Genomic DNA, 23899 nt, shown 5'->3' with positions numbered 1-23899 from the left:
GTGTAAGTGGTTTTGAACCCACCTTTAATCAGCTTAATGTGATAATACATAATGTATATTACTATCATGTTGTTACCAGTAATGTAATCCGTAATGATTTATTTCTCAGGAATATTAACTTTAACTAAGATTTTGTGCAGAATTTGACTTTAATTCTGATTTTTAATCTCAGAATTCTACTATAATCTCAGAATTCTGACTTTAATTCGGCCATTGATAGCAGAATTATTACTTTAATCTCAGAATTTTTACTTTAATCTCAGAACATTTTGATTAAATCTGACTTTAATCTCAGGATTCTAACTTTAAATCCCAGAATTATGATTTCGTAGAATTCCACACTTATATCCTGACTTTAATCTCAGAATTTTGACTTTAATCTCAGAAAACTTTGATTTAAATCTGACTTCAATCTCAGAATTCTGACTAATTCGGGCTTTAATCTCAGAATCTTGACTTTAATCTCAGAAAACTTTGATTTAAATCTCGGAATTATTTTTTTTTTCTCAGAATTCGTGCTGTTTTGTTTTTTTTCACTTACTTTCAAAAAATCTTTTTACATGTGGCCTTAATTCTCTTGTGTAGTAATGACACTGGAGTTATGTAAGAGCATAAATAAGGCCTGTTGTAGACTAAAACATCCAGCAGGTGGCGCCATTTCGCCACTAAACAGACCACCAGGATGACTGTGGTCACAAAACCTGTCAAACGAGCGTCTCTGCTCATTCTGAAGTCAGTGCCACACCTGCCACTGTGGGAGTGCTGCTGTCTCCGCTCAGCGCCCCCTGCTGGACACCCACTGTAACTCCACCCTGCACACACACACACACACCACTGTGTCATGTTGACAGGCGGAGGGAAAAGACACAGGTCGATAAGTGGTTCGGATTAATTAACGGTCCACACTGGCTGTGCAGCGGTGGGGGAAATGTGAGCAGCCACTTCCTTTAATCCGTGGGTCTGCGCACCACGCGCTGTTTTTCTGGGGGAGAAAGAGAAGAAGCACCAGTGGGTCCACAAGTGCGGCACAAATCCAAGTGGAAGGTAAGACGCGTTCAGTGCCCTCGTGAAATGATGTGGATGACATTGATTCCTTCAGGACGTGAAGTGAAGGTGAAGGTTTGGATACAAACAGAAGGAATGAGATTATAATGACTCACATAAGTGAAGCAGCGTCTGTGCAAAACAACCTGCACGTGCTTCAATGTAATGTTGTTGTTTTTAATTAAGGTGTATATATATTAATGTGTGTATGGTGCATGCAGTAAATGTGTGTGTGTGTGTGTGGATACACCTGCTATATTATGCCATGGCTCGTCTGTGAGTGATCTAATTCTGGCAGAGGTCTGGGATTACAGAGGTGGCTGCAGCTGCAGCTACTACTGCAGTGTTGAGCTGCAACAAGTTTATTATGCTGTGAAGAGAGAGAGAGGGGGGGGGGGCTGAAGGAAAGGGAGTGATGAAATACTGACACCCTGCAAAGTAGGCTAAAGTGACAGCTGCCAGTAACTGCATTCTGCTCAGCAGTGTGTGAGTGTGTAACAGCTCGTGTGGTGTGTTTCAGTGAGAGTGAAGCAGCAGCAGCAGCAGCAGCAGCAGCAGCAGCAGCAGCAGCAGCAGCAGCAGCAGCAGCAGCATGGAGCTGGTCAGACTCACCGTGTCCCTCCACATCCTCATGTGTCCTGCGTGGGCCTCATCTCATCACCCTCTCATGGACAGCATCCTCTCAGCCAGGTCAGGTAAGACATCCATGTGTGTCCGTGTGTGTGTGTGTGTGATGACTAACTGTCAATCACAAACCCTGCATACCTCTCTCTCAGTCCTCAGGTTTCTGGATGAGCCGAGGGGCTTCGACCCCTGTTGCCTCATGTCGCCGCCTCCGCCGCCGCTCTTCCCTCCGCCGCCTCAGCTGACGAAGCGAGGAATCCCCGTACGTCTTCATCCTCATCCGCTCCCTCACAGCAGGCACCTGTTGGCATTCACAAACATGTCATATATAGATCTATATCTCTACGTTGACTGTGTTTAAAGGATGGCGTCGGTGTGTTGGAGCCAAGTGTAGTTGGGAAAGAGGAGGAGCCAAAAGAAAAACCTGGCACACCTGGGTGTTTGCCTGGACCTCCAGGACCTTCAGGACCCCAGGGTCCAGATGTAAGGACCATGCTTCAAAATAAAACACCACACACTGTTGCACTGCTCCTTAAAATTGGATTAAATCATAGTGCGGTCAAGTGTGCTGCAGCCATATTTAAGACATGGATGCAAATGATGTGTGGCAACAAAACCACATGAACTGTTTAGTATTGATTTTTCTGCACGTTTGTGGATATGTGTGAGCTGAGTGTGTAACTTTGGTGTCATGTGTCAGGGTCACAGTGGACTACCTGGCATCAGAGGACCGAAGGGTGAAAAGGTGCATTTCTTTTTTCTTTTTTATTAATATAAACCTTTATTTAACCAGATCACTTAAGATAGAAATCTCGTTTACAAAGCTGAAATGATGCCTCTAATGTATTTTGCGATAGACATATTTGCGTGTCCTTGTGTCCCACTGCCCTAATGCGCCTCTCATTTGTCCTCCAGGGAGAAATTGGACGCCCAGGGTTGAAGGTGAATCTCTCTTCTTCTTCTTCTTCTCTCTCTGTGGTCCATGTCCTCAGAATAATGCAATCTGGATCTGTCCCCTGTTGTCCACTCGATGCGTCCTCAATCTCTCTGTGATGTGATTTGTCCATCGATGCGCTTGAAATATCCTCTGCAGCTGCTAAATGGTTCATGCTCCATTAGTCTCAGTGGTCACCGTGACCACGGAGCAAAGCTCGCTCTCGTCCTCTCTCGCTCGTCTTTTTTTTCTCTCCTCTGCTGCTGCTTCTTCCATCTTGTCTCCTCCTTGGTTTTTTTCCTTGGCCTGGCTCCATTAGCCATCTTACTGGACTCTAGTCCTGCTGATCCAGCCTCTCCAGCATTCCCCACCTCTGCACTTTAATCTCCCAGAGTGCTTTTGCTCTCCATGATAAATCACTCCACACAGCAGCAGCAGCAGCAGCAGCAGCAGGTCCACAGTGTCTCAGGCAGGCAGCAGCTAAATGAGAGCACACTGCAAGCATGGCAGCAGTTGTGGGATACTCATCCAGATGTCACAGAGACTGGAGGATGCTGTATATCTGACTCTGAGCTGGTGATGGGGAGAGCTCTAGTAAGGTTTTGCTCCCAATCTGCTAATTAACAAAAAAGACCATGTGGTCAGAATGATATGTATTCTGATTAAGCAATTGTACAGTGCTTAACATATGTATTAGATCACCACCCAAAGCCACAGCTGCCCTAAATTAACAGTATTGGTAATGATCAAAATCACTTTTTATATCTCTGTAATGGTTAATACATAGACCCTCTTTATCCGAAATTATATTTCTAATGCTAAAATATTATTATTATTATCCATGAATTGTCAAATGTACTGTTTTTACAAAACAACATATTATAAATTATTGATTAAGATGTAAAAATTGTATTATTTACTTGCATTCCTGGACAGAAAACGTAGTTTTAGTGGTTGAATATTATGCTTGATCAATAGAGAAGAAGCCAAGTGAACGGATGCAAATTTGGGTGTAAAAAGGTGAATTCAGTTTGTTAAAATAAATACAATAATAATAACAACAATAACACTTTTTTTTTATTTTACCCAAATTATTCAGCCCTAGTTGGTATGATTTTCTTACTTTGCCTGATTTTTTTAAAACTAGTACCCCATAAAAAAACAAAACAATCTTAATGAACATAGATTTGTAAATCATCGACACCCAGGAACCTCAGGAAATCAGCAAACCCATCATCTCATTCTCTTTCCTTAAAGGTACAGTGTGCCTGTGTCAGTCCGTGGCTGACATTCACTCTGACTGTTGTAATGTGGTGATGCAAGATGGTCAGCCACTTACTTTTAAGAGTGAAAGTCTTTAATTTTTTAAAGCAATCGCACACTCGAACAAGCATTTTATGTGGGCATCTGCCAATAAAACGCTACACACTGGACCTTAGAGGCTTGACAGTTTAACAACAAGAGGAGAATGAAGTGAAAGAGCGTTGAAGTATTGGTTTGTGTTTGTGAAGGGCCGCACTGGAGCTCCAGGTCTCCCGGGGAAACAAGGACTTTCAGGATGGCCTGGTCCAGAGGGACCCAAGGTAAACATCATGGTTTTTATAATACAAAGTGACTCATTACTGGCCTTGTATTGCACTTTAAACACTCTAATGTTCTTTTTAAGGCAAGTCACATTATCTTTTTTTAATTAGGGTGAGAAAGGTGATCCAGGACTAATGGGCTTACCAGGACTGAGAGGACCACCAGGGTCAAAGGTCAGTCACAGCTTCACAGTCACGTCTCACTCATGTTGGATTTTCCTCCGTCTAATCTGCTGTTTTTTTTCCTCACTTCTCTTTCAGGGTTTACCTGGTTACAAAGGAGATAAGGTGAGTTCACAATCACTATTAGTTTTTTTCTGAAACTGGTACATTCAACATTTGACTTTCCTCATTTTTAAAAAAGGGTATTCAAGGTGATCCAGGGTCAGCAGGATCAAAAGGCGATAAGGTTTGAGAGAAATACTTCATTTTTTAAGAGTAGTTGTGATTATTACACGTGATTTGAGGAAGAGATCTATGGATTTCAAGCTATTTAAGTCTCAGAGTTAGCTTACACTGTCATTTATACCATTTTATACCATTATGTAGGGTACCATTGGTTTGCCCGGGATGCTTGGACAGAAGGTAAGAAACATCAAATAAAGAAGAGTTATTAGAATATTTTGGGCTCACGGTAATGTAATCAGGCTGTTCTTCTTCTTCTCTCAGGGTGAACAAGGGCCAAAGGGAGAGCCAGGAGTCTCAGGGAAAAGGGGGCCAACTGGACGACCTGGCAAGAGAGGAAAACAGGTGAGGGGAACAATACACTCCTGCTCCTTAATTATATTACTATCTTCTCACTTTGTAAACATTATGTCTACACACATGCACACACTGTTTTTCCATGGATTATCACAGCTATGCACATGTAGGTCACCCTCAGTGCTTGTATAAGTGTGTGCATTCACTAATATTATTGCGATGTTCCTTGGTTCGTGCAGGGTATGAAGGGCCACGGTGGAGCTGCTGGAGTCAGTGGCCCTACAGGTCCCTCCGGTTCAAATGGCCTCCCTGGTCCACCGGGTCCACCTGGCTCAGGTGAATCATACATCATATTATGCAATAACTGAAATACAGTCCAGATAAAATGACGCTTAATGGTTTTAAAGTTGAAAGGCCTTTAACTTTAACTTCATCCTTGTGTGGAGACAGAGTGGTTTTACAGTTATTAGAGTGACACGTGCCAATGTGGTGGCTTATATTCCGATCACTCTGTGACCTCTTTCGGAACATTCTCCGACCTCCAAGAGCACTTGCGGTTTTGAGGGACACCAGCGTCGCTCCTGCCAAATCTCTCTCTCTAAATGAAATACAGTGTTTGGCACTTGTTTGTCGCGTCCTTGACATTCAGTGTGTTGTCCTTCCAGGTCTTTATCTGGTAGGGGAAAAGGGAGAGAAGGGTCCTCCAGGTCCAACGGGTCACTGTGACTGCGACACCGTGCTTGGAGCAAACAACGCCCCCTATGGAAGTTACACACAACGGAACGGCCCGAATAAAGTCCCCGCAGTGAGATCTTGGTCCCTCCATAAAGAAATCTTCTCACATCTTTACTAACTGTGTCTGACTATTGTCCTCTGTGTGTTTGTCCTAGATATTTGTGGTCAACAATAAGGAGGAGATGGGCCGTCTAACTCTGGACAATGCAATCGCATTCAGGAAGGATCAGAAGATACTTTACTTTAAAGATACAGACGGATGGAAGCCCATACAGGTAACACCTATATTCTTAGAAATAAGGGTTGCAAAAGGGTTCTTCTACAAGGGCTGAGGTTCTACCTGGAACCATTTGCTTCTGAAAAACCCTTTCCAGAATAAAGGGTTTTAAAAGGTTTTGTGGTGGAACGCTCCGAAAGGGGAACCAAAAAGGGTTCTCCTATGAGGACAAGCCGAAGAACCTTATATGGTTCTACTTTGCACTTTTATTTCTAAGAGCGTACTGGAGTGTTATATAAGGTTTTAAATAATTACAGCTGGAGCTGGAAGCTGTAATAATCTGAACACTATCCAATGAGTAATTCGTAGTGATCATTTACAGCTGACAGTTTAATTGTACGTCAAGACTGAAATATGCACTATATTGGTAAGTTATAAGTTTGTTTTTGACCGCAGAAACAGTCATATAAACAGATTTTGTGAAGATCTTGATTAATGTTATACTTTGCAGGCTCTTTCATTAGATTTCCAGTTTCAGTTGGTTCATTTTTATAGTAATAAACTGAGAAAAACCAGCTCAGTTGAAAGCTCTGGAAGAAAAAAACAAACATTTACATCTAAATACACCAGCTTTAATTAGGCTTTAAAGCCTAGTTTTAGCCGAGATGCCTTGACACCGTTTCACCTGCCAACCACTAATCTCATTGTCAAACATCTCTCAGTACCTGTAATATGAAGCCGTTGTTTGGATTGGATTGGAAACCAACAGCTGAAGCAGCAGAACAAATGGCTTTAAATGTCTACATGATGTTTGCTCTCCGAGACACCAGCAACCCTCTAAATTCTGCATGCAGAGGATGCTTAGGGTGACCTTCTGAGTGGCTCTCAGGTGAAAATATGACCATACCATGTCCCAGCCTCTTCCTGTCCACAATGCTGATGTTGCCAAACCAGAATATCCGTAAAAGATGAATTAAACATTTTTAAAAAGAGTTTTTATCAACATTAAATCCCCTCAGCTTCCTCAAAAACAACAGCCTCCGGTTGTCAGTGTTTGCATCGAAGGTCGATTTATCACAATTTATCTCCTCTTCACCACTCGTCTAGCCCTTCCAGCCGTTCCAGTCTACGGAGAAAGTCCCAGACAGAGTCGGTGTGTGTGGGGACGGAAAAGTGCAGGCGCAGCACGGAGAGGAGTGTGACGATGGAAACCAGATTGTCACCGACACTTGCCTCAGTGAGTTACATAATCCAACAGTATACGGGGAAAAAGACTTCAAATGTTTTAATTCATCTGAGAGATGTATATGTTAGACTACAAAAGACACACAACTGCTCTTTAACTACAAAGTAGCTGAGGCATAATATCCAGCTGCTCGTGAGATGCCCTGCAGAGCCTAACCTCCAGTGCACCACACACTGTGAGCCACACATGGCAGAGGATGATGAAAGCGGTAAGCGCTGTGAAACCTTTCCTTGATCTTTCATTAATCTCACCCTCTCTCTTCTCTGCCATGCCCTCGCTCGCTGCTCTCCACTTGGCTGTTCAATTAAATTAGCAGGAAAATGCTGTATGGGCATCACTGAATCACGGAGGAGGAGGAGTTGCCAAAGCAATTAGTAATGTCTTCTCTCTCTCTCTCTCCCTTATGTCTGCAACAACCTCCTCCTCCTCCTCCTCTCCTCTCTTCAGACTGCAGGTGGGCCTACTGCGGAGACGGCTACCGACATGAAGGCATGGAGGAGTGCGACGGAAAGGACTTTGGTTATCAGACGTGCAAATCCTATCTTCCTGGGTATGCTCAGACACAGCTTTACAATAAATACACATAAACATGCATGTGTCTTTAGTCGGACGTGCAACACTAATGCACAATGCACTTCCTTTTAATTCATATTGAGCATATTTGCATATTTATGTACACTTTTATGTTCAAAAGTCACTCACAAGTGTCCTTATTTTTGAAGGAAAAGCACTTTTTTTCAATGAATATAACATTAAGTGAATCATAAATACACTCTTTACATTGTTAATGTGGTAAACGACTATTTTAGCTGCAAACGTCTGTGTTCTAATGGTACATTGTGTTTGCTAATCGCGTTAGAAGGCTATTGGATGATTAGAAAACCCTTGTGCAATGATGTTAGCACAGCTGAAAACAGTTTTGCTGGTTCTTTGACGAAAGGGCAAAAAAATATTATTTTGAAAAAAAAAATCATTATGTCTAATCTTGTCAATGTCTTGACTATATTTTCTATTCATTTTGCAACTCTTTTGATGAATAAAAGTGTGACTTTTAATGGAAAACACAACAAAACCTTATAGGTGACCCCCATTTTGTGCTGAGCTAAAATAATCCATTGTTGATTCCAGCTACATCATTATCATTCAGACATCATCGCCATTACAATTAATAGAGGTCAAACTGCAGCTAGTGGCAGTCTGAGAACATAACTGAGTCCTTGTAATATTTCCTTCTTATCTATCTGCAGATCCTTCGGGCAGCTCAGATGCACCGACTCCTGCTTCATTGATTCCACTGGTTGCAAGTACTTCACCTGAACTGAAGACATTATTAAAAAAAAAAAAAAAAAAAGAAGCTGCTACATTGCAACTTCCTTTGTCTGATCACAGGGGATTTCACTTCAGAATCCAATTGAAGGCAAACCCTTGAAAACAACAACTGAGGGACTGTGAGAAAGCGAGAGACACTCTGGTGCCTTGTCCTGAGCCACGGATTGTCACGGGAGTCATCTTTGAATGGACTGTCCCTCTTGGACAGGGAGGTTTAAACTCTTTTAGAGCAGCTCCCTCGCTAATGTCACACCATTGGCTGCAGCACTGTTATGGACACTTAGAAGAAATGTTTAACGTGTAAAAAAAAAATGATTGAAAGTTACTAAAATAGTTAAATGTGTATGACTTAATGACTGTTAATGAAATAATAAGCTACTTCTTTTGTAGACACGGAGAAAAAAAAAGAGCTTATGCTGAAGAGGCAGCAATATTATTATTATAATTATGACACTATATGTACTGCAGTATGCAAATCAGGGGTGTGTAAATGTGTTCTTTACAGTGTATTAGAAGACATATTTATGGAGTGCAGTGCTGTGATGTTGCATGTGAATGTGTTTTCGGCGCACAGTAGACTGTGCTTTAACCAGTGCTGTGAATGAAGTGTGGCCCTCTAGAGATTAAATAATGTCACACCGAGGAAAATGAATGTCATACAAAGGCGTGTTTGGAGGGGTTTTTTAAACAGCAGCATGAAAATATTTATATCTCTTACAATGAATGGATTCACTATAATGTCACTAACTGATAATCTGCCTGCATCCGTGTAAATTTCATACGTCACTGTCCACTAATAAAGACCTGTCTCACTGTTTAAATTGTCATTCAGAGCTATCAGGACTGTCAAAATGCAACATCATATCATCATGTTGGTGTCTACTATAAGGCTATTGTCTTTTAGGGCAATAGTTAGTTAATTTCAATACCTTTTTAAGACTTTTTCAAGACCTTAACGCCGCTTCCAGCTGTAATCAGGAACACATATTTAACTTACAAAACAGTTTTAGTTTGCAATAAACTTCCACTGTCCCATGTCTGACAATTTTGGAGTTAATTTAGTGCGATTAAGGATATTATTCGCGCCCAAGCTGATCTTGCAGAGCAAGCATGCCTGCGCATCGTGGTTTTTAACTGTCTTTATAATGTGCATAACCTCCGTCGTGACCTGGCTCCAAGGTTGTGACAAACACTGGAAGGGGCACAAGGGTGGCGTTCTAACAATATTTAATTTATTTCTCAAAAGTACAATAATTTACAAAACAACAGGAGGAAGTTGAGTATATGAGTTGTGAAAGTCTGCATTTGTGCTCAGGGTGTCTGTCCCATGTTTGTGTTAAACATATTGCAACAAACGAAGGCAAAACATGCCGCTGCAGCAGCCAGGCCAGGACCAGTACCAGGAGAGAGCGCAGACGGAGATCCTGGTGGGAGCGTGGTTTGTTGAGGGGGTTGAAAAGCGGACTGACCGTTCATCGCCTGCAACATCATAGAAATCAGCTTGGTCTCGTGTGCGTGCTGAGCAGCTTGCAGTTTAAGTTGCAGGTCCTGTTCAGCTTTCTCTGATTTTTCCAAAGCTTTTGTGAGAGTCTCTATGGCTGTGTCGAATCGGGACTTTTTCCTCCTGCTGCTGCCGCCTGTTTGAAGAATGAGAACACAGCAGAACATGTTATTAGTCTGACTCACTTCACAGCACAGGTAGATCATACTCTGAAACTGAGCCATTGTTTAAGTTAGTTAGTTACTTCCCTTTAAGCCTACTGGCATGTAGGGCAGCAACAAAGGATTTCCACTCATGTCTGTTTTGGACCAGTGCAAGCCATTGAGTAAGGCAATTGGTTCTCAAAGTGCGGCCCGCGTGCCAATGGCGGCCCGCAGAAACATTTCTGGCGGCCCGCAATGAATTACAGTTGATAGTTTTAATCCAGGAGGTACTAAGCTTGTTAAATGTTTATTGGACATTACTGGTTACAGACCAATAAGTGTAAACAAAAATTATGGGTATTTACCTGGTTTCTATATGGTGAATTTTAGTGTATTATTGGGTTATAAGCTGGTAATAAGCAGGTAGCTACAGCCCCCAATTACTAGCTATTTACCCAGAAAATATATGGTAACAGAAATGTGTTATTGGTATTAACCTGTAATTAGAAGGTATGAACAATGGCTTACATACTGGGTAATTACCCAGTAAATTATAAAGAGTTATTATATTAACGCTTAAATTACATTATATTAACGCTTATATTACTTAACGCTAAACTCTAGAACTGCAATCTGGTCATTAAAATGATTACAAATGGGATTTCTTTCTGGTTTTTATTCTTTTTTTTCCTTTGGCGGCCCTCAGTCCAATGTTGGGTTCCTAAATTGGCCCTCAGGTATCAACACTTTGAGAACCCCTGGTTTAAGGACACATATAAGAATATTAACCTGTACCTGCTGCATTGACTTTAGAGCAACGTTTCCTCCGGCCCTCGGCTTCTGAGGCTGCAGACGTTGATGGTGTGGATGACGTGGACGGTTCAGAGGCAGTTGGTATCCTAACAGCATCGTCTTCACTCTCTGCACACAAAACAGAGAAGTTATCATCACAAATTTGACTTATAATAGTATTAGCATAACAATAAGTGGCTATAACTTTAGGCAGGCACAATAGAAAAGTATGTTTTAGAGGTGGAAGTCTAGATGTGCTCAAAGTAAAGTTAATGAAGATCCTAATACACAAACAAATAACTTACATATTTGACAGCAAATATTGTGCTTGTCACACAATAACTCACATTTCTTGTCTGGACGGTTATCAGTTACAGTAAACAGCGTAAAACCACGTTAATAACACATTAAGAACAGTAAACAGTTTATCCAGGAGTCAAACAATAACATACCGGTCTGCTCTTCTCCATTCAAAGGCTCCATGTAATCCGACGCGTCCCTGGAACCGGGGCAAGACACGGGTCTGCCGCCGACCACCGCGTCTATCTCCTCGAAGAAGGGACAGGCTGTCCTGCCTTTACCGCTCCCTCCGTTGCTATCCTTTGCTTTTCTATACGCCAGTTTCAGATGTTTAATCTTCCGCTGACACTGTAGCCAAGTGCGTTTATACCCAATGCCCGCCATGGACTTCGCTATCTCCTCGTAAATGGCGCGGTTACGGTACGACATGTCCAGTTTCACCTGCACACTTTTGTCCGACCACAGCGCGAGCAAACACCTCGTCTCGTCGGAGCTCCATCCTCTGTAATCTTCCATTTGCCTGTTGTCTGCAAACAAATTGTTGTTGTTGTTGTTTTGCCAGTGTCGCTGGTGTCAAGCTAGCGCAGCTCGATGACGTATTTCCGGTTATAGTAGTTGTTGCGGGAGGAGCGGAGACGCATTGTATTTACACTTGGGCAGGGGCGTCAGCAGCATTTGTAATGTGGGGAGTGGGGGGGGTGTCCCCCATAAAGTTTTAAAGAAGTAGATGCCATTCTGGTGTATTTTAACTGGGTGTTAAACACATACTTTTTCCTGCAGAAGAAATCCAAAACAATTGATTTAATTAGTGATTCAGAATTCACATTTCATACCATTTTTTATACCATTCTTTAAGTTATTGTTCTTTGTCGTCCTTGTTTTTTCTAGTTGACTATAACAACTACGAAGAGCGGAGCGGAGGTACTTGGTGGCTCCGAGCACAGCTAACGAGACATCGGCGACAAAACTGCACAGTCTCCTCTTCTTTCGCCCGTTTCCAGCTTGTCGAAGATGACGTGAAGTCGCGCTATAGTACGGACTCCTCTTTGCTGTGTTGAAAAAGCAAAGAGAAGTCCGTACAAGAGTGCGACTACACGTGTGGCGAACGTTATTGTTGTTGTTGATGATATGGCAGCATGCAGAGGGGGAGGTGACATAAGGGCGATATGACTGTGATCAGATAGCAATCACAATCAGATCTTGGTGTGGACACTGGAGACACATAAATACCAGTTGTAAATGCATGTTGAAGAGCTATCTGATTGCTATCTGATCACAAAAAAACACATTCTAATGCCAGGTCACAATGCATCTTTGACCACCTGCTGGCAGGATAACAATCTGTCCTAGTATTTGCTATATAGTCATATTATTGTGGGATTTTTTCAGATTAATAAATAATAGTACTGACTAGTTTTAGTATTATAGTGAAGGTTACACTTTCCTCCTCTTAGCATTTGTCTATGCTGCCTCTGCCACAGGTCGGCTCTGTTCCTCAGTGTGTCCCAGGTCATGCGATATCCGATTGTAATCTGATCACAGAAACTGCATGTTAATGCCAGGTGTAAACGGAGCCATAGTGTAGAAGGACTGGATATTGAATATCCAGTCCTTCTTTCTGCTCCAACCTTAACCTCTGATGCCTTGAAAGGAAATGTGAGAGCCAGTGTCCTTTCTAACAACACAGGGTGGTCACACCTTCATACAACCCCACATTAAAAAAAAAACCTGAACTATTCCTTTTAAACTGCCTTATCTCCTGGTGGGATGTGAAAGTAGTGCAGGTAGGCCATGCATGAGAGGTTATAAAAAATTAATAAAAAAAGAGTAGTCATTTTCAATATTTTCAGTTTTGTTATTAAGCCTAAAATAACATTGTTACAGTCATGCTCACTGATTACTATGGTAGTTTATGATTTATATACTGTATATATGAGGCCTGGTTTAAAGTTTTGACATTTCCTGCCTGTTAATGAAATACATTACATGTATGGATGAAATAAAACCATGTGGAACAATGATCAAATAGAAATAACAAAATAAACATGGAAATCTGACGATGTAGACTCCCATTGTTGTTGTTTTGTTTTTGGTTTGTTGTAGGTGTAACATGAATGTTATTTTCTTGAATTTAATATGAAACAAATACTTAATTATATAAACATAAAAAGTAAAGTGGGTAGGCCTCAAAAAGTTCTTAATTAATTTATTGCCTTCTCATTATCATGGTCGACCACGGTTTTAGACGGTGTTTTTGTAAATTGTCATCCATTGTAATTCAAAACAACTGGCTCAGCGGACCTGGCAACCCTTGTAGGGGGGCGTGTCTAAGGGTGGAAAGCAACCAATCATAGGAATATATCCGGCAACAACTACTTTGTTGAAACGTCACTGCCACGTAGAGGATTGATTGATCTCACATGTTGTTCCTGCGTGTGCAACTTAAAGTGAATCCACTATTTTTCGTGTTTTCGTGAGCGGGCGGAGCAGAAGCGGGACGATGTTGATGTTGACCGTGTTCAGCTGCCTCTGCTCTTCCCTCCTGTTGCTGCTGCTCTCGGTCAGCGGGGGGAAAGTGCCCGAGGCTGAGGTGGAGATAGAAGTGATGCACAAACCTTTCCTCTGTCGCCGAAAGTCTAAGTATGGAGACATCCTGCTCGTGCACCACGACGGCTACTTTGAGAACGGGACCATGTTTCATTCCAGGTATGTTTCACACGAGACCTTCAAGGTGCTGCACATGGGGGGGGGGCTCGTTTGGAAATGAATCCCCATGGTTACGCCTCTACCTATGGGGACGTGAGCAAGGGGCAGAGCAGTTAGCATCCATAATGTTAAATAACTGCCTTCTTTTAATTTATCTTCATTTTATTGCAATACTATTGCCACAGATCCAAAGTTTAAACATTTATGTAACACTGAAGAAACTTGGTGACAATGATATTAAAAATTATTTTGTATATAATTTTTGAATTCCACAGCACAAAGAATATAAACTAAGTTTCAATTAATTTAGAACATTTCCACCTGCAATAGCTGCGGGTATAATAGCTTTTATTTTGAAAACATATGAACTTGGTTTGAAAAACAAAAATAAAAACACTAATATTGTATGTAAAATAACTACTTATATACTATAAATTAGGCTCAAAGAACTGAAAAGATGCAAAACAAATGAACAGTACCAGCTGGTGATTAAAGACAACATCCACATTATTCTTAGTTTAAGGCAGCAAACATGTTTTTGCTTTCTGACTGAAGATGGTTTAAGGCACTTTTGATTGATGAAGATATGATTTTTTGTCCCGATATTCAATTGCTTACGAAAAAAATTGGCCTTTGACCATATTTACTGCTGATCCCTGTAATACATCCATGTGTATGCTAATATTTTGTGTTATTCATCTCTAAAACGTCCTCCAATACAATGAAGGTGGACATTTAAAAAGATCATTACAGATTATAAACATATTATAATTGCTGGAAAGTGTGTCTAATACGGATATAAACTTGTGTCTGTGTCTGTTCACAAGTCGGAACGAGGGCGACAAGCAGGCCATGTGGTTCACACTTGGAATCAAGGAGGTGATAAAAGGCTGGGATAAAGGCCTGCAGGACATGTGTGCCGGAGAGAAGAGGAAACTGATCGTTCCTCCAGAACTGGCTTATGGGAAGGAAGGAAAAGGTGCCGTACCTTGCACTCTTTTCTCTGTACTGTACATGCTGTGTGTCATGCATGTTTGGATGTAAACCAGTCTTGTTGGCTTTCTAGGACTGCTACACTGAATGACGGTTTCATTCAGTCACATTAGTCCACTTTTTCCTCAACATGGAGCATGTGAACTGTACTAAGCCTTGTCCTGGTAAGCAGACGCATAACAACCAATAACAATAACTCTTACACCACCAGCTAACATCTTTTTCTTCTGCACCTCTGTAACTTTTGCTATGACTAACTGCACAGCTTGAGTTAACCAAACCAGGTAGTACTCAGTACTAGTTGTAGTAGACAATAGTTAATTCAGCTCTTCATGGTCTTTTATCCTTTTGAACAGGTAAGATCCCACCTGAGAGCACGCTAACCTTCATCGTAGAAGTTCTTGAGATCAGGAATGGACCGAGATCGCACGAGTCATTCCAGGAGATGGACCTCAACGATGACTGGAAACTCTCCAAACATGAGGTAAAGACAATTTGTTGACAGTTTAGCCATCAGCCTCTAATTCCCTAACTCTAAGCTAGTAATGCATATCTATGACCCATGGAAGCATCACCTTTTCAGGTGTATTATTGGTCATAGGACTTTAGGATTTGTCTTACTAGGTTGTTAGATGACCCTTCAGCGTTCACCATATCACGAAAGGTACCTATAGTTTATTATATCTGTATGCTGCACAAACACATCTTCTTTTTCTCTTTCAACCCGGTCTCTAAATCTCAGGTCAAAGAATACCTGAAGAAGGAGTTTGAGCGTCACGGCTACCCTCCCAATGACACTCTGCACGAGAACATGGCGACAGATATCTTTGCCAAAGAGGATAAGAACAAAGATGGCTTCATATCCTCCAGAGAGTTCACATACAGACACGATGAACTGTAAAGTCTCTCGCAGTCATGGATGAAGAAGATTCTCTCAGGTTTCTCCAAATTATCTCTTTAAAGCGGTGTTGTTGCAGGGGATGGGACAGTGACTTTTGTTTAATTTTCTACCGTATGTGATGCAGTTTTTTTGTCTTTTTTGTGTGTTCTTTCCATGGCAAATGACCAAATGTTGTCTTTTTGGGAAAATGGTCTGACTTTTTAAAGTTTAAACCTCTTTAGTAACACGGTACTAAAAAAACAGTAAGGATATATTGATCAGTCCTACAGTTTTACTGCCACATTCAGAAGAGAAAACCCAGAAATTGACTTTGATTGACAGAGATTTTATCTACATATCCAGAGAAGACTCATGTGATGGCACACTGGGTAATAACTGTACCTGTTATTATTTTTTTCCCAGAGTGCTGCCGGCTGTATTTGAAGTATTGCACACTCCACTATTAAACCAGAACATGTTCCCTTAGCGCAGACTAGAATCCAGATCATCCTGTTTCTTTGGAATTTACTTTTGCTCATGTAAACAAGTCAGAACTAATCCCAATAAGCAAATGGCTGCCCTGATTTGGGCAGATTTGTGCATCTGTTTTTTCCCTTATGTCTAAATAAACAATTGATTGAATGTATGTGGTCAAAATTGTTTGTGGTCATTACGTGCACATGTATACGTTGAACCAGCAGGTGGCACTGTCTCTGCATAGGCTCGGACAGAGGGAGCTGGGGGAAACAGTAAACCTCACTCATCAACTATTAATAACACACAGCTACTCGGTGAAGTATAAAACCCATGTATTTCCATACTGTTTGCAGTCATAGTTTGCTTTGGTACGTAGAAAAAAGAATCACATAAAAATGAAGAAAAGCCACACTATGACAATATAAGTGGAATTATAAATGAATATCCAGGTAGGTTGTGCGAGTGAATTGTGGCGTGTGTTGACCCTGCATCTCATCTCATTTACACAGGAAGCCTTACAGTGAAACCAGGCTAAATCGTTGGCTCTGTGCAAACCCCAAGTAATGCAGAGGCATTAAAATATGTGAGGTATTTCGACAAATGAATAAGGTTTCCTAAAGTTTGTTAAATGTTAAATTCTTCACTTTAAAAGTACTCCTGTTTATGTCACGACAATATGTCTCTCAAGAGAGAGAAAAGAAAAGGTCTGTCCCCTGTGTAGAAGCTGTTACTAACTGTGGCAAGAGTCATGTTAATTATAGCTGCTGGAAGACACTGTTGTTGGAGTATAGAGTTGTGTGTGTGTGTGTGTCCTCATAGAGAAACTAAACGTGGTCCTCATGAGGCAGAACCTCATTTCTGAGGAAGTAGGAGGGCTAAGATCTAATTTGCGTTTAGGTTAAGGTTAGGATTAACTGGTTATAGTTAAGGTTGTTGTTGAGGTTGTCCAAATGTATGGAAGTCGACGCAGGCGTCCTCAGAAGAATAGCCCCACAAACCGCGGCGTATGTCGTTGGTGAGCATGAGTAGGGAGAGCCCTCCTCCTCACACACATTCAAAACATTCCACACTGGAAAAGGTCAAATGTCACATAGTCAGTATAAGGCGGGGACAATCTGTCGCACACGCACACGCATACACACTGATACAGTAAACACAAAAACACACACACACACACACACACACACACACACACATGCTCAGCTTGTATCCAGAAGGTCTGTTTTGCTGTGTGGGGGAAGAAGAAGAAGAGAGAAGAGCAGGCCTCGACTCATCTGAGGTGTGTCCTGATTCCCGGTGGTTTGGGGTTCACTGAAAGAGAAGAGGAAACGACATAAGAGGTCATGGACACACTGTGGAATAGAGAGAAGCTGCTGGTTTCTCTTTACCTCTGTGTTCTTTGCTGGGGTAGATGCGAGGGAAAGACTTGAATTCTTCAGGCGGAGGTAAATCCTCCACCGGGTGAAACTGGAACTTGGATTCGAAATCATCTGCCAGGACAGAGAGCAGACGCGTTCACTCACTTGTGTCTAGTCTAATCTCACAACCTCGTTGTCTGTAAGTCTCACCCAGACTGTGCAGGTGTCCATTCCTGAGACTGGACAGGGGCAGCGGAGGAGGCGGTGGAGGGGGAGGAGGAACGCGCATGGACAATTCGGTGGACGGGGAACGTGCTGGAGGAGCAGGGGGAGGAGCCAGGCGACTGGCACCTGCAACAGGGCGGGGGGCGGGGGTGCGATTAGACGAGTCTGACATTAGCGAGGAAATGACAACACAAAGTAAAACCTTTCAAATAAATGTATCGCATAATGGAATGTGTCAAAATCCTAATAATGAGCTCTTTTTCCTGCCCTTTTCACAGGTCACAGTGGGCAAATCACAGGTGTAAATAACCCAATTAAATGATGGCTGAGTTCCATTTAGCTTCCCCAGTGTCAAACTGATGCACTGTCCTGACTAACATGAACGGAACAGAGTAAGGCTGCTCCATTATTAAAAAAATTATAATAAAAAATTGCTCATTGGTCAAATTTAAATCATAATTATTTCAAACAATTACTCATTGAGTTGAAGTTGAAACAAATGGAATTTATTTCATGCTTTTAGGAATTAACCTTTCGAATTTACCTTAAAATAACTATAAATTATTGTATATTGTATATATCTTTACTCACACTGTGTATTTAACCCACTGAATGTCTTCTGTGGGTGTTCTGGTTTTGCCAGACAACATTAAAAGCCTTATTTTCAAAATAAAAGCCCCCCGCTTTGTAATAATCATTTTGTTTTGATTATTTGGAGTCATAATTATAGTTGAAACACAAGTTTCGGTTCATTGCACAGCCCTAGAGCAGAGCCATTGTTAATGATGAGATAATGACATGTGTAGTAAAATAAAGATTCAAAGATTTGTATTATTTATCTTATATCCAGCATCCATCCAAATTATTAATTGTGCAGGCCTCTGATTTATTTAGTTTGAAAGGTTAACATAATAAATATCAGCTTTACTCAATGCATACATGAGTCAACTAAGAGATTTGTTTCAACGTGTCCACGTACCTGCACTTCTAGGCACAGCAGGAGGCCGTCGAGTGGGGGCGTTGCAAGGGTATGACGGTGGCAGGGGGCGCATGGCTGGGGAGGGCACTGGGGGCATCTTTGGTGGTGGTGGAGGGAGAGAAGACGGACAGGTGGGGGTGTAGGATGCCGGCAAAGGTGGAGGAGGAGGCGGCGGAGGAGGAGGTCCCAGAGGGCTGTCCCGCTGGATGTGGAATGGAGATGTGGGCGGAGGGTAGAAGCAACCTGAGGAGCGATCCCCGGGGACAGCAGGTGGAGGAAGAAGAGGGGGTGGAGCAGAGGGCTGGATGGGAAGCCAGGTGGGCTTGGTGACCTGGGATGGAGGGGGAGGAGGAGGGCAGGAGGGGACTGGAGGAGGCCTGCTGGCTGGACGGTCCTGGAAGGCCTGAGGTGGCGGAGGTGGGGGAGGAACAGAGGGATGGACAGGAGGAGTCAGAGGAGGAGGAGAGGACGCGAGGAAGGGAGGCGGGTGCTTGTGGCCGTGAGACGGAGAGGGGGGAGCCGAGGACGACGGAGCGAGCGCACGGTGGACGGAGTTCCTGGGCTCCAGGGTCCGGTAATGGTCGGGCTCTGCTGACGCCGGAGCGTTCCACTGCGGCTTCAGAGACAGAGACGAGCTGGAGCGAGACACTTTAACACACATGGATGAAAACAGTGTCCGTATGAATCGTGTACAAGAGATTTTAATCTCAACCTGACTTCACTTTACACCAACCTGCAGTTTTGCCTGCTGCATCTCTCTGTCCTGCAGGTCTGAGAGTGGGAAACCCTCCAGCGAACAGTCCACCCAAGGACGGTCCCACAGATGAAGCTGTCTGAGAAGCTCCCACACTGCTCGGGGCATCTCCGCTGCTGGTTTTTGGCTCTGGGCAAAGAAAACACACAGGTGCAGAGCAGGCGAGTCATTAGTTTCACTGCAATTCTTCAGGCAAGAACGTGAGTAAAGCACCACACGGGGCAGTTTGACCATGAAAGTGAAGAACGCACCGTTTCCCACAGTGTCACTGCTCTGTCAAGGTCTACACTTGTATTCAAAGTAATTGAATACTGTTTCTAGATGACCAAATTTAAATCTTCAACCCCAGAATGCCAAAACTTAAAGCAGTTGTACTTGTTTTTAGTTGACCATGATAAGAGAAAGTTTCCCCTCTGTTTTTCTTAAGTTGATGGTGATACAATACACGTCAGCCCTCTTGTGTTTGCCAGGGTAAACTATGCCTGTCCTTATCTGCTGCAGTGCATTCCTTCCTGAAGTGGACACACACTCACTGTTAAAGCCCACTTCCACTATGAGAAAGGATGACTCTGTGATTCTCGTTGCATGCAAGTGTCATCAAATCTCTGTATATTGAGGTGTTGATGTTTTTTTTCTTACGGTCAACAGCAGGGGCACTTCTGTCGTTGACCTGAGCCACTTTTTTGAGCCTGGCTCCTTTCTGGATGTCGGCCAACAGGGCATTCCTTCCTGCACCTCCTCCAGACTGGAGCTTAGGAGGCTCAGATGGACACTGTGGCAGAAAGAGAGAGAGGAAAACACCTTCATATAATCATATCTTAGAGTGTATATCACACTCAAAGTGCTACATTGTAAGAACAATAAAAACACACAACTACATAGTAAAAAGGAAAAAGAAGCACCCAATAAAACACCCATAAAAGCACATTAAGTGTCCACGTATATGCTATTTATACGCTAATAAAAAAAAGTTGCCATTGTTAATAATGGTTCTGCTGTTCCAGCTCTGACCTTGTTCCATTCATATTATTTATCATCTGTTAAAGAGGATATCGTTTGATTATGACTCACAACTATGTATGCTGGCCACTTTATTAGGTACACCTTTAATTGCTCGTTAAGACAAATCCAATCAGCCAATCACGTGGCAGCAACTCAGCACGTTTAGCCATGTAGACAGTAGGGGTGAGGGGAAAAAAATCGATTCACATAGGAATCGCGATTCTAATTATCCACGATTCTGAATCGATTCATAAATGTCCAAAAAAATAATTATTGTTTCTATTTTGAAAAATCACACAGAACACCAGTTTGTGTTATTTGTGTACAATTTATTTTTGTAACTTCTGGGAGAAAAGGGCAGCTTGTCTAAGATTTTATCTATGCAAGTTATGTTTTTGTACAGGAAGTAAGTTTTTATTTGTTTTGAATTGATAAATGTTAACTTTTCCCCTTAAGTTTGCCTTTGTGTGATCACATTATCACATTATCTTATACAAACTGCATTGTTTTGATGCCATAATTTCCACTATGCATTGTATCAATTTTTGAATCGACAATCGTGAGCCACCCAAAAATGTACATCCCTCGTAAACACGGCCAAGACGAGCCGCTGAAGGTCAAATGGAGCATCAGAATGGGAAAGAGAGGTGATCGTGGTGACTGGTCTGAGTAATTCAGAACCGCTGATCTAGTGGGATTTTCACCCATGAAAGAAGAAATATCCAGTGAGCAGCAGTTCTGTCGGAGAAAATCAATTTTTTTGATGCCAGAGGCAAAGAAAGGCAACATCAACTCACAACCAAGATGTACAAAACATAAGTGAACCTGGACGCAGATGAACTGCTTAAGTTTATTACAGTAATTGGGTTAGGATTGTTATGTCGTAACTGCAGTGTGGCTCTGTTTGCTCATTCAACATGAGGACATCTGCTGTAGAAACATTACACTCGTCTGCTACTGAGAGTCTGCTGTCTCTCTCTCTCTGTGTGTGTGTGTGTGTGTGTGTGTGTGTGTGTGTGTGTGTGTGTGTGTGTGTGTGTGTGTGTGTGTGTGTGTGTGTGTGTGTGTGTGTTACCTCGATCAATAATGCAAATAACTGGCAGGTATATGGATGATGGTCAGTGAGAAGGAGGAGGAAGAAGTGTGTGTTTACATCTGCATGAGACACAGGAGAGAGAGAGTGATGACAGAGCACAGTTTTACCTGTGGCAAGGCAGCGGTGGGGGGCGGTGGAGGTGGAGCCGGCGGAGGCGGAGGGGGAGGAGGAGGAGGTGCTGGCATGCTGTGGCCCTAAGAGACCTGCTCAGGACAGAAAAAGTCACAATTTTATACTGTATATACTGTATATGTTATCTTCCTCCATGTCAGGAGCTGCTACTGTGCAAAGGGTCACACTCCGATGTCCTACCCTCTTCCCTTCGACGAACAGGAAGAGCTTTCTCCGACACACGGCGCAAAACAGGAAGCAGCTAGCGCTCCATCCTCTCCAGAGAAATCTGACACATCCCCCTTGCCTTTCCCTGCCCCTTCCCTCCTCTTCTTCCCACCGTGTTGTGTGGTGGGACGTTGGAGAGGAACAATGGCGAGTGTTGTGTGAAAAGTAATAGACCCTCGAGTCACTGGCTGACAAAGGGCCTTCACTGCAGCCACTGAATGCATAAAGTGCACAGTTCTACGACACTTTCTTGGGTTTTTCCCAGCTTACGCCGAACTAAAAACATGTAGTTGTGTACAGGATGCCTTCAGGAGCAACAACAATAATAAGCACTCGGAGCTTTCCAGGGTTATGTCAACACATTTCAAACTCCTCGCGTTGTTGGCAGCTTGTGGCCCATAATTGATCCTCACTGAGACGTAAACAAACAGCTTGTTGACATCGGGAATTCTGGACTAGTTCTCTACCAAAGGTTGTGCATGATCCTCATTTAGTAAAAGACAGAGCAAAAGGAGATTTAGTTGACTCTCTCTCATCTTTATCTATTTGTGTACACACAATATCAGTGTCACTGACTCAGTGCAGATCTTAAAGGGGGGCAAAGCTGGAAACAGGTGGGACAAACTGGAAAATCCACCTCTTTTTACACCAGTTGTCGATTTCACTGCCCCATAAAATGTTCATTATGTGGCAGAAAAACCAACCAATGTGACAGACGGGCAGCTGGAAATGGCAGCTGTTGAAAACTAAAGGAGTTTACTATTTTTCTCTAGACCATTTTCTCCTCAAGTGAATATTTTGTGGATAAAACAAGTCATTTTCAGGACGTCCTCATTGATATTTAACCCTTTAAGGTACGCACCAATAAAAAAGCAAAGGAAAAATTATTTCTTGGCATCTTTTAATATTTTATTTTATTTTATTTGCTTATGATAACAATAACGACAATCAATATTTATTATTTTTAAATTAGATCCTACAGTATTTCAGATACAGGCCTCTACTAAATGGTTGAGACGTCTGTTCAACATAAAGTACAACATTCACAACAAGTCACATTAAGTGTTAGTGAGTTCAGCTTGATGCATTTTTTCAATGAGATATAGTGACTTAAAGTGTGGTCGACCAAATGGTTGAATAGTAGGTTAAAATCATTCTCAGCGATCAACAGGTTAACCAGAAAAGAATCACTAGTATCAGCTCTACAATGAATTTCCATTGCTTTGGTGGTACATAAACGCACTTTTATTTTAGTAGCACCTTGTGTACCACTGATGGTACACACACCACAGTTTGAGAACCATGGAAGTAGGTAACACATAATCAATTTCTAGTTTTTTTTTTACCCATCCAATAAACTCTGATCCAGTAGAAACAACTTCACTGTGAATAATACGCTGATGGAATAAACCACAGAGACACTCTCCCGACCTGTCATCCGTGTCAAAGTTAGTCTTACCTTCAGTGATCCACCGGGGAAACCTTCAGCGAGAAACTGCCTTCATAGCGCTCTGCGCATCACGAGTCAGGGGGGAAAAGAAAGAAAAAAAAGAAAGAAAAAAGTTTCCCAGGTTATTTTTAGTCAAATGAGGACACAACTTCACCACTCCAGCTCTGCTGAGTACACCTTGAGGAGCTCCGGGCGCACAGGAAACTGTGTGTGTTTTTTTGTGTCCACTCAGCAGACGCTGACAACATGGAACTGCTGTTGTGCACGGTGGCCTCTTTATTATGGGGCTGATGACGGTTTATTCCCGTGCGAGCGCAGCGGGTGGCGCGCGCACACAGACAAACACACAAACACACACACACACACACACACACACACACAGAAAGAGAGAGAGAGTTAAGCCACTCCTTACCCACCAACACTAGAGAGAGAGACTCGGTCATCGCCTCAGTTTTAAAGCTGAAGTTTTAAAAATAAAGTTAAATTAAAC

The 23899-nt window shown here is 42.4% G+C and overlaps 4 protein-coding genes across 4 annotated transcripts; 2 read left to right on the top strand and 2 right to left on the bottom strand.

Moving 5' to 3' along the window:
- Positions 1–1636: 1636 nt before the first annotated feature.
- Positions 1637–8402, top strand: LOC310935468 (uncharacterized protein; the record flags this gene model as incomplete). The annotated part of the gene is made up of 17 exons (XM_083899371.1): positions 1637–1739; positions 1821–1930; positions 2032–2151; positions 2369–2413; positions 2584–2610; positions 4114–4185; positions 4297–4359; positions 4447–4473; positions 4550–4594; positions 4735–4770; positions 4855–4935; positions 5127–5223; positions 5553–5692; positions 5778–5897; positions 6947–7076; positions 7533–7635; positions 8333–8402. The coding sequence occupies 17 exons, from the start codon at positions 1637–1639 to the stop codon at positions 8400–8402; spliced, it is 1389 nt and encodes a 462-aa protein (XP_083755497.1).
- A 1286-nt stretch (positions 8403–9688) lies between these two features.
- On the bottom strand, positions 9689–11794 carry LOC310935903 (uncharacterized protein). The gene is made up of 3 exons (XM_083899900.1): positions 11303–11794; positions 10854–10979; positions 9689–10051 (listed from the first exon to the last, which is right to left on the bottom strand). The coding sequence occupies exons 1-3, from the start codon at positions 11664–11666 to the stop codon at positions 9726–9728; spliced, it is 816 nt and encodes a 271-aa protein (XP_083756026.1). The 5' UTR covers positions 11667–11794; the 3' UTR covers positions 9689–9725.
- Positions 11795–13476: 1682 nt separating this feature from the next.
- Positions 13477–16340, top strand: LOC310936184 (peptidyl-prolyl cis-trans isomerase FKBP14-like). Its single transcript, XM_083900204.1, has 4 exons — positions 13477–13856; positions 14684–14835; positions 15206–15333; positions 15592–16340. The coding sequence occupies exons 1-4, from the start codon at positions 13651–13653 to the stop codon at positions 15748–15750; spliced, it is 645 nt and encodes a 214-aa protein (XP_083756330.1). The 5' UTR covers positions 13477–13650; the 3' UTR covers positions 15751–16340.
- A 200-nt stretch (positions 16341–16540) lies between these two features.
- wipf3 (WAS/WASL interacting protein family member 3) lies at positions 16541–23899 on the bottom strand. The gene is made up of 9 exons (XM_083899786.1): positions 23826–23899; positions 23419–23470; positions 21728–21823; positions 20162–20294; positions 19502–19651; positions 18769–19416; positions 17775–17915; positions 17595–17696; positions 16541–17517 (listed from the first exon to the last, which is right to left on the bottom strand). Exons 3-9 carry the CDS (start codon positions 21803–21805, stop codon positions 17477–17479), a joined length of 1293 nt encoding a protein of 430 aa, XP_083755912.1. The 5' UTR covers positions 21806–21823; positions 23419–23470; positions 23826–23899; the 3' UTR covers positions 16541–17476.

Source organism: Microchirus variegatus, assembly GCF_963457635.1.
Source record: "Microchirus variegatus genome assembly, chromosome: 13".
Lineage (NCBI taxonomy): Eukaryota > Metazoa > Chordata > Actinopteri > Pleuronectiformes > Soleidae > Microchirus > Microchirus variegatus.
Note: the sequence above shows the minus strand (reverse complement) of the source record. Positions and strands in the feature narration are given on the sequence as shown.

Bases quoted from the DNA above. Each gene is read 5' to 3' on its own strand.
- LOC310935903 (XM_083899900.1), bottom strand. From the start codon at position 11,666: ATGGAAGATTACAGAGGATGGAGCTCCGACGAGACGAGGTGTTTGCTC. The intron at 10,980-11,302 runs GTATGTTATTGT...TTTTGTGTGCAG, and splicing joins GAATGGAGAAGAGCAGACCG to AGAGTGAAGACGATGCTGTT. The intron at 10,052-10,853 runs GTACAGGTTAAT...TTCTTCAAACAG, and splicing joins CTCTAAAGTCAATGCAGCAG to GCGGCAGCAGCAGGAGGAAA.
- LOC310936184 (XM_083900204.1), top strand. From the start codon at position 13,651: ATGTTGATGTTGACCGTGTTCAGCTGCCTCTGCTCTTCCCTCCTGTTG. The intron at 13,857-14,683 runs GTATGTTTCACA...TCTGTTCACAAG, and splicing joins GGGACCATGTTTCATTCCAG to TCGGAACGAGGGCGACAAGC. The intron at 15,334-15,591 runs GTAAAGACAATT...TCTAAATCTCAG, and splicing joins GGAAACTCTCCAAACATGAG to GTCAAAGAATACCTGAAGAA.
- wipf3 (XM_083899786.1), bottom strand. From the start codon at position 21,805: ATGCCAGCACCTCCTCCTCCTCCCCCTCCGCCTCCGCCGGCTCCACCT. The intron at 17,916-18,768 runs GTACGTGGACAC...GCCCTGTTGCAG, and splicing joins TGCTGTGCCTAGAAGTGCAG to GTGCCAGTCGCCTGGCTCCT. The intron at 17,697-17,774 runs GTGAGACTTACA...CTGTCCTGGCAG, and splicing joins TGGACACCTGCACAGTCTGG to ATGATTTCGAATCCAAGTTC.